Raw genomic sequence first — 10,759 nt, forward strand, 5'->3', positions numbered from 1 at the left:
TTTACAAACTATCATGCATTTAAAATTTATCTTTTGATGACGTTTGCTATTAAGTTATTCTTTTTTGTGAGAGATTTCAAACGTTTTGTAAAAAATTTCAAATGCGGTTTAGTAGACAGTTATGCCATTGACGACAACTTTTATAAGTTTTTTGGGATATTGATGCATGACCTCTAGTGCTTTTTTGAAACTTAGCAATTTTTAATTTTTATTAATATTTGTTCCTTTGAAAAATGTAAAGATTAAAGTTAAATCGATTCTAACGCGTCTTATTTCGAGAGTTATTAAATGAAAGAATTTTAATCTCGAACTGTATTAATGTCAATAAACGTGTGCAGCGGTGCTAAATCTTTTTGAGTATTTCTAAATATTTTTTTAAATATGATGACCATACTAGTATATCATTTTTCAAGTGACGTCTTACTATAGCTATGTACGATGTTCTGCGCATAATTCAATTTATTTTACCAAATGCATGTTTAATGAATATCAATATCGCACTAAAAAATTGCATGCAAAAAGTTAAAAAATCTTGAGAATTAAAAATATTGCGTTATGTATTAAAAAAATAATAATAATAACAAGGTGTTTAGACATATTAGATTTTTAAAGTTGGTTAATATGCCTAAAAAACGTTAAGCGGTAGAAGTAGGAAAAAGTTGTTTTTGAGTATTAAATAAAAATAGTAAATGGCTTTATTATTTTAATAAAAGAAATTCGGTTTTCAGTTTTTATTGAGAGGGCGTTATATAAGTAATTACAAATATATTTGAGAATAGAAAAAGCACCACCAATATTACCAACAAATAATAATAATAATAAAAAAATATACAATAACATTAAATACATATTTTAAAAGATAAGGTTTAAATGTAAAATATGTTTTATATTTATTTAGTTTTTACGATTCTCAAATGTTTTGTTTCAGAACACCCTTAATGAGATAATATATGCTATTAGTAATAAAACTTCAAGAATATGATGGTAATTAGGAATGGTAAAAGTAGAATAGAAAAGGGCCATCCCAAAGAGTTCTTGATAAGGAGTGGGGAAGGGCTTGACTTGTTTGTTTTTTTCCCTTTAAGGCTTAGAAAAAATATTTTGCTAAGATATTAAAAAAAAAAAAGATCCTTGTTGGCTATTATTTGCCGACTCCAATGTCCAAATTTTCTTACTAATTTTTAAATAAAATTTTCGTTGGGAAAGGAAGGGGGGTGAGACACCTTCGACGCGTCTCTTCAGGACGGCCCTCATGATAATGATGACGATGATGATGGTAATGATGATGATAATGTTTATTGATGGATGTGCTAAAAGAAATGTCAAGTTTAATAAAATCAAAGTAAAAGTTAAATTTTCTCGTAAATTTACATTTAGATTCATGAAGAAAACTGCGAATGTTTACCACTTTGTTGTGTAAATCAATGTGGCATGAAACTTATGCGTAAAGAGGTTTGATTTAAAATTGAAATAGCTGTTTCATATTCAAAGTGTCCTTTCTTTACCGAAGTAAGCACTTGACTCGTTAAAAACGTCTAAACAACGTCTTTTTACTTCAAGACATGTTTAACACGTCTTTAACACGTCTTTTAAACGTCATGTGTTTACTGAACATTTAATTTACTTGGGTAAAAACTCTATCTTTGAAACTTTTCATAGATGTCTTCCCATATTACTGATAGTTGCGCTAATACAATTATTCCATGTCAATATTTAAATATTGGATGCAAGTTTAAGGTAAGAAAATAATTTTTGAAAAATTTAAAGTTTTTATAATTTGAAAATTAAAATTGTATAAAATTTCTAAATAATAACAATCGAGAAATCAGGTATATATCATCATATATCATAAGTGTATCAATCAGTTATATATTATCTATATATATTAATCCCTAACCACAACATTTCTTAAAAAAAATCAAAGTGTTCAATAGGTTAAGTTTTTCATTAAAAATTCATTATTCAAAAACTTAAATTTCCAGAGATTAAGCTTTCAGAATGTATGTACAGTCAACTAACTTTTATACATACATTGATAAAATTACTGGGAAAGCAGTATTTTATTTAAAAGATTTTTTATCTAATGCAAGTTTTGAAAATTTGACACCTACTTTACAAGTACACAATTTGTTTTTACTCAATATTTTAACTTTAAATTCAAAAAGTCAAAATAGTAAAAGTTATGGTAAAATCACTAACAATGAAAAAAATATCACTTGTTCTAAAGGATTAGCAGGTCAAAGACAAGGTGAACACAGACAGCGCTTCCTTGCATAAAAAAATTAACTATCAAAAAAGATTGCTCGTCAAACCAAAAATACTTGGATATTATATACATACTATAAAAATCAATAACCTTCACTTATAACTTCCATTTTGATTTAGTAAGTTTTAATACGATTCGATAATTAGAAAAATTAAAATAAGTGGAAATCGTCAATAAATATTATATTATTATGTTAAGCTTATTATTTAGAAAATACACATATGAAAACACGCATTTAGAAAATATACAGTACACAGTTTTCTTTGATACCATTTTCTTTTTTATACAACAAAAACAAATTGAAAAATTTCAGACTTTTTTTTTCAGCTTGATGTCGGGCGGTAATAGCTTTTGCAGTTCAGGACTGAAAAATTTCTGTTAAGACTTTTTATTGGTAATTTTTTATTTTGACAAACAAGAAAGTTTTAAACCAGGTTTGTTTTATTTCAACAACAACAAAAAAGTTTCAGTAACGAGCCGTTTTTTATTACTGTTGGCAGATACAACATTTTATAGGCAATTATTCTTACAACTCACTACCATTTATAACTGCATGGTCTCCGTATACTAGCAATTATACTTTGTCTCAAAATATTTGTTTTGTGATAAGAAACATCTATTTGTTAAATAACATCATTATGTGCGGCCTTGGCGCAGTGGTTTGAGTTCAGGCTTATAACCAGTGTAGAAAGTACGTCATGAAGTGGAACCATTGAAGGTCTTAAATAGATAGTGGAGTAAAAAATTTTTAAAATGTAGTTGACATACTGCCCATTGTACTGCTTTTTGCCAATCTTTGGTTCAAGACAACTGTAAACTCCAGTATTTACAACAGTTTTATCACAGTTTTATTACAGTTTTATCACTGTTTTATCACCACAAAACAAAAACGTGGTTTTAACCTACGGGCAAAGGCTTCAGCAAAGGGTAGACATTTTTTCAGAAATTGATGTATCATAATTACTCTACAAATGCTCTTTGATAGTATTTATCAACCTTCTTTCCTGTTGAAAATATTTTGTCACGTTGTCCTTTAAAGGAAAGACTTGATATATAATTATTATTAATTTTCGAACTCTCAAGTTTAAGCTCTTCCATGGCTCGATACCTCTCTCTAGCAAATTTGTTATTATCAATCTCTAAAGATGTATTCAATTCAGTGAATTAGCTTACGTTAAGCATAACAGTGGCTTGAAGCAATACTGCAAATCTTTCGGTTATTGATGCAATAAACTAAACGCAGTTGATTTAGAACTAATAAAGGAATTATTTTCTAATTTTTTAGCACGGACATAGAGAATTATGGTTTTTTGCAAATCGAGAGATCCAATGCACGTTTGGCGATTGTTTTCTAATCAAAGAAATGTCTGTTCTTAATAGGAACCGTTGTTTTCTTTGGGCATTGTAAACTATTTATGTTTTTTATTTACCTATATTTTGACTTTCAACATTATCTAATATATTATTTATGCATATATAAATTAGGCAACAATAGTTTGTCCAAACATATGAGCCATCATTGTGTAGCGAAAAAAGTCAATTATTAAGTCAATGAAAATACATTTCATAAAAAATCCATAAAAAGTCTGGAAAACATTCTTTTATTTTCAAACTTGATATCCTTATAGTTCTTTTGGTATAAATGAGTTTTGAAAAAATATATATCAAGACCATAAGAAGTTGAAATAAAAGCATCTGAATATATCACGTGCTGCTTTACACAAATGAATGGTGATGATGACACAAACAAAATGTGGAAAAAAGTTCTTTATTTTTATAGCGTTTAATAATATTTATTTCGTTAGAAGCATCCTAGCCGAATGTATTGGTGATTCAAAAATTAGGCAGTCTAATGTAGTAATAATAAAGCAATCAAAAGTTATACATTTCCTTGGTGTTTTCATTGGTGAAAATCTTAAAAGTAAAAATCATATCGATACTTTATGCCACAACGTTTTAAAAAATATTGAAGTATTGTTATAAGTAAGAAACTTTTTGAATAGATATGCATTAATTCAACTTTTTTTATTCGCTTATTCAACGCAATGTAAACTACGAAGATATTGCATGAGGTAGTACTAAAAATAAAAAAATTAGACCAACAGAAGCATCACGCACCAATAATAAACTTTAAAGACCGTTAAACTTATCCCAGACCTCTTTTATTGGAAATGAATGTTCTTAATATACATCAAGTAAATATTTTTGATATCTTTTGCTTTATGTACACTGTAAAATAAATTTTTTGCCTATATCCTTTCCAAACTTATATGCGCAATAAATACATCAGTTTATCACTCATTTATATTTTTTTACCTCAATGTAGAGGAACTAACATATTTAGCCTTGATTGCTTTTTCTCATAAAGAATGAAAACAATCTTCCAAAAATACAGAGGATGCAGGTGGTGCTAGTAAATTAAGTGCTAACTCTTTTAGCAGTGGAAACTTCTCTTCGTGTTTTCAATAATTTAAAACTTTAGTCTATAATCTATTTTAGATTATAGAAAAAAATATATATATATATTTTTTTTTCTATAATCGAATGATCAAAGAAAACATCATCTCCATGAACAGCTTTTAAAAAGGAGACTTGATCAGATTTTAATACGTTTTGGACTTCTTTGTGCAACTGAAGAAGATTCAGTATAAATTTTTTTTCCTTTTCATACAATGAAATATTTTTTTGCGTGAGTATGCGGCGGAGTTGTGCAAAATGACTTCTGACCAGATTTATTACACCCCTGCTTATCTGATTTCCACAGGCAATGCAAATTGCTCTGAAATCACAGTTATCATTAATTTAGAAAAGTTGTGAAACAAAGTTCGCTATTTTGAAGGTTTATCACGATAATATTTATTCATTATAAAATATATATTTTAGGATTTGAATTAAGTTATCCGGTCAGAAAATTTTAAATATCCGGTCGGATAATGAAAAAGTGTTATCCGGGACACCCCTAATAACATTTATACGAAAAGTATTTTATATCTAAAATTTAAGTTTTTAAATATTGCCGTTTAACGGCATTCTTTTGTTAATGGTAATGTTGTTAACGGTACACTATTCTATTCTTTAAATACTTGAGTATTTTCACAAAACATTTTTAAGCGAAAGTTAGTTGGCGTAAGTTCAAAATTTACTAATTTTTGTATTCACAAAACTTGCTTAGCAGTCTAGTACTAAATTTAGGATTTATTTTTCGTAAGTTCAACTCTCAAATTATTTTATTTATAAAACATCTTCAGAAAATGCTCAGCCTGGTTTAAGCAAGAAAAGTTATGTTTAGTTGAAGCTACCTTAACCTTGGCGTAACTTTAAAATATTTGCGCTGCTCATGCATACTGACGTTTTTTGTTTAGATATGTGATAAGATTTTTTATAACTTGTGATAAACACGGTGTATATGTTTCTATAAGTTATTGTTTAGTTATATGACTATAGGGGAGATGGGGGCACCTTTAACGTTTTTATGGTTTATGCTTGATTATTTGAAAACCCTTGCAGACAACAATACTATTTTCATTATTTTTAAAAAAATATTTATTACTTTATTCAAATCAACAAGTTAATTTTGGTCCAAGTAATATTTAGTAAGCTAGAACTCAACTTTATAACATCACCTACAATGGATCACGGTACCCCATGTATGGGGCACCTTAATCTGCACTATGGGGCACTTTGATCTTATATACAGTTTTTTACAAAATCAATAAAAAGTTGGCGATAACGCATTATTAAAAACACAGTTCTTTAAATTTCTGCCAAGAGATTCACATTTTAAGATTATTGAACAAGTTTTTTTTATCCGAAATTTTAAGAAATGTTTGCAAAAACTGAAAAATCAAAATCGAAAATCAAATGTCGACCGACAGGAGTTGTGCCACCATGCTGCATTGGATCTGGAAGCTTGCAGACGATATCATCTCTGGTTAACTGGTACAATTGCTCACTGACAGAGATAAATTTATACGATTTTAAATTTTCTCTTTTCAAACATTTTAGCATTTGCACATTTTCTTCTTCACAGATTTGTCCAACATAATGAATAGCTTTCTTTTTTTTTATCAAATTTAACAAGAACAAAATCCTTCACATTCAGTGCATCAAAGTCAAAGTTCAGGTCTGATGATTCAAGAAGATATCGTTTCAAGATCATTTTCACTGTCATCACTTTCAAGCGGTGGTAGGCGATGAATATTATCAGAATCATCGGAAAGTTCCATTGGTTCATCGTCTTCAACTGCTGCACTTGTATTTTTTTACATTTTTTTTCTTATTTGTTTTTACCTTTCGAAGTCTCAATTCTTCCTCAAACTCATCATCGGATTCTTTAAACTGAAGTCTTGAAGCAGCATGTTTTGCTTTAGGTTTTCTTGTGGTCTTTTTTGGATCTTTCTGAACCATAGAAATTTTTTTTTTCTGTTTGTATTGGTTTTTCGTTTGCCAAGCAAACCTCATTTTGAACAGGAGTATCTGTCAAAACTCTTTTTTTTGTTGCCTACTTTTAAATTGTTTTTTTCTGGCTAGAGCCTTTGGAAAGGGTCTCAGAAATTTCGGTGTTACGATATTCGGGATTGCTGTTACGGCAACAGATGGTCCTGTTACGGCAACAGATGGTCCTGTTACGGCAACAGATGGTCCTGCTACAGCAACAGAGGGTCCTGCTAATTCAGAATAGTCTCGCTTATCCAATTCACTCAGCTATTTCCTGCAGATTTTCATCGGGTTTAGATATAATAGTTTCCGCAATATCTGCAATGATTTCTGGATGTTCAACAGTAGGAGTGGGTGCTGGACAATCGATCACTAATGCTGGCAGATATTCGTCATCTGTAAAAATGTCCTGATTGAATGAATCGATCCCGGCAACATTAGATCCAGATTCAATGTTTGATTTAGTAAAGGCTTTACCGTATGCTTCACACACAATCGAAACAATGTTATACATATTCAGCGGTCTGGTACTGCTGATTAGCCGGTTGCCGCAAGCCGCATTGTAATGCCTCTTCAGAAGCCCATACACAGATCTGTCCAACGGTTGCAGCTTGTGACTGTAGTGTGGTGGAAAACTAAGCATAGTTATTCCGTTTTCTTTTGCCGAATCGAGGGCTGTCACAATTATATGACTCTCGTGGTTGTCTGGCACGAGAAGAACTTGAGAATCTTTCAAATAGTGCGAATGTTTGATAAAATGTTTCAACCACTCGACAAAGATATCTGATGTCATCCAACCAGATGGATTAGCAAATTTTACGCATCCGGCTGGACCATCTTCAATCATAAAATCTTGAAACTTCACCCTCGAAAAAACGAACAGTGGTGGTATCGAATTGCTGATCGCATTTAATCACACAGCAAGCTGTCACGAAAGTTCCTCTTTCTGCAGATGTTATGCTACCTACTTGTTTGACACCTTTACTAGCAATAACCTTAACAGATTTTTGTACCGTTGTTATTCCTGTTTCGTCCACATTGTAAATGCTTTCTGGACCAAACTGTTCACGTTCTCGCACTCCCGGAATCTTCCGGAAATTCCGAAAAAAATCACTAACGGTGAATCTGTTGAAAGCTGTTGCTCTTGCAAAGCTGGTGGCTTCTGGAGCTCGTAAAGATAATTCTAGTTTTCTTTTCATAAAGTTCTGTAACCAATCGATGCCTGCCACTTTGTTCTTAATCCATGAATCCGGACAAACTTTATTATTAGCAACAGTCATTTCATATGCTAATTGGCGAATTGTTTTCGTTGAAAGGCCATAGTTCATCTTCGAAGCTTGAGGCAAATAATTTGATAAGCAGTCGTCTTCTTCTGTGAAGACCTGTTGTGTATTAAATCTTGGTTTAAATAGAACACCCGGATTAAGTTTTTGCATTTTAACATATCTTTTCAATGTCATACGATCAATGCCAAACTCTTGAGCAACTTCATTGTTAGGCCAGTTTTTCAATAAAACTTCATCCACAACTGCTATCATTGTTTCGGGAGATACCATTCCTCTATCTGTCTTCCGAATTCTATTTCTAACCATTTTCAGTCAACACCAAATCTGAAGTTTTGAAAAAAAATCATAAACGTTTTTAGAATATGATACAATAGTTATATATATATATATATATATATATATATATATATATATATATATATATATATATATATAATATATATATATATATATATATATATATATATATATATATATATATATATATATATATATATATATATATATTCGTTACAAAAATGCAGTAACATAACAAAAGAACATAAGTAATAATACTAATTCAGTCAATCAATCAATGAAGCAGTATTAATTAACTAAACATGAAGAAAAACAACGTCAAACTAAATGAACGAGAAACAGTGACATAAATTTAGCAGCTACTTACAAATACAGACGCTCAGAATAAATTGACCAAGCGTCTGCTACGCACGGGAATCGAACCCCGACACCAAGCGTGCATCACTGGTCAACAGCGTGATCTTTTTCTTCAATGAGAACGGCATGGAAAACGTAAGACAAAAAATTACTCTTGTTCGCAATTATCTTCTTTAAATGCTTGACCTTTCGTATTGACAGTTTAAAATCCAGCGGCAGCTGATACATGTTTATGTCTATCAAAAATTTAAAAAAATTAAATCGAATATTATTACTATATCTTGTTAAAATAATTTACTTTTTTATTTTTTATTATTAATTTTATTTATCTAGCAAATGGAAATATTTTTTCTTTGTGCAACGAATGCATTTCAATAGTTATTCGAATGTAATTAAATACAACAAATTATACGTATCATAGTTTTAGTATGGGACACCTTGATCCTCAGATCAACCAGCTCCGTGTAAGAGAGATCAAGGAACCCCTATAGGTATACATCATGTAATAATGGCTGTATCTCGCTCATAAATAACATTCAACGGCGAAATCATACCATAAAATATGCGTCAATGAAATACCAAGTGACTGCAGTTGATATTTTACAAATTTTTAAAATAGTAATAAAAATATATGAATAATTCTCCTATTTATCAAATTTCCCATTTATCGTGAAAATCAAACTTTTATTTCTTAAAATTCGTAAAATCGATTTTTTGACAAAACAACAACAAAAATAAATAGCCAGAAGTATATGCAGTATAGTATATGCTGTATATGCTGATAGTAACTTAAGACGTCACGCATATATAATTATAAATAGATGATGTAGCGCTAAAAGATCAAGCTGCCCCACAGATCAAAGAGCCCCCAACTCCCCTACTACTTTTTGTTAAAGTTCAATAAAAAGTAGTTTTTTAATATAATTACTTCCGTAAAGGAAGTAGTTAAGATTTAAGTTATTACAGCAAAAGAAATCCGTTTGCACATTTTTTTAAAAATTCATTTATTTACCTATAAAATTGAACAAGTTACAAACTTATTTATAATTTTACAAAACTAGGATCGGCGCCACTTGCACAGTTAAAATCTAGTCATTGGAGTGATACCTTAATAAAATAAACAAATAAAGCAAAAATTAGTAATACAGATAGCGACCAAGAGATCAAAGCAAAATTAAAAGAAGAACAATAATATTTAAAAAAGCCAGTTTAACTGACATGAGAAATAACGAATGAATGAGATAACACAACGTTTGACGATCAGAATGATGATAGAAAATAAAAAAGAAAACAAAAGAATATTTTAAAATATTATGAGACAAAAAAAAAAAAACTTTAATAATAGCAACAAACATAAAAAGCAACAATAATAAAAATAATAAGCTAAAGATCACAAAAAAAATATTCGTCAACATAAATAATATACAAATGTTCACGTCAATATAAATTATGCACAATATTACACAACAGTATAAACAAAAATACCGTCTGATTATGTGTAAAATGGTACACATAATCAGACGGCATTGTAAACAGTACACAAAACTACAGGATAAGCAATCCAAATAACATAAATGAATAAAACTTAAAAAATGTTATTTTTGTTTTCTTTTAATAACGTTATTTTCGAATTTGTCGCGAACATTTTTATTCTTTTAACTTAGCGTTTTGTTCTACTGTTTATTTGATATTTTTCTTCAATTTTTATTCTTTAATATTTTCATTGTTTTAACTTTATTTTTTTTATTTTTCAAATTTTCTATTCTAAACAATTTTTATTTATTTTTCTTTTGCTCGTTTATTTTACCTGCTCTTTTATTTTGCTCTTTTACTTTTCACCGTTAAAAAAATGCTTCCTCCATTTGCGATGTCATAGCAAAGTGAATTAATATTGGGAATAATATTGGGAACATTAGCATAATATTTGTTTGTATGTGGCTACATTTAAATGAGCTGTAAGGTGTTGCAACTAAAACTTTTAGTTTAAAGGGGAAAAAAAAATTCCCAATATTAAGTTCAATTGAATAGTTTTATGTTCAATAAAGTATGTTTATAATGTGTCTATATATCAATATATTTTTCGATAAAAAGATCATACAATCGAGGTCATTTACAA

The 10,759-nt window shown here is 29.5% G+C and overlaps 1 protein-coding gene across 12 annotated transcripts in view; it reads left to right on the forward strand.

Annotated features, from left to right (window-relative positions):
• Positions 1 to 10,759, forward strand: part of LOC136083971 (TNF receptor-associated factor 5-like) — a 206,579-nt gene that overhangs the window by 100,602 nt on the left and 95,218 nt on the right. For 8 of the 12 annotated variants that reach the window (XM_065803935.1, XM_065803946.1, XM_065803944.1 and 5 more), the window contains 2 exons: positions 1,378 to 1,452; positions 1,660 to 1,737. The exons of 2 other annotated variants lie outside the window; for them this stretch is intronic. In XM_065803935.1, coding sequence (XP_065660007.1) covers positions 1,378 to 1,452; positions 1,660 to 1,737 — 153 coding nt within the window. The remainder of the gene's footprint in view (positions 1 to 1,377; positions 1,453 to 1,659; positions 1,738 to 10,759) is intronic. 2 more of the 12 variants (XM_065803937.1, XM_065803942.1) reach the window with 1 other exon arrangement.

This window comes from Hydra vulgaris, chromosome 08 (genome assembly GCF_038396675.1).
Source record: "Hydra vulgaris chromosome 08, alternate assembly HydraT2T_AEP".
In the NCBI taxonomy this organism is placed as follows: Eukaryota; Metazoa; Cnidaria; class Hydrozoa; order Anthoathecata; family Hydridae; genus Hydra; species Hydra vulgaris.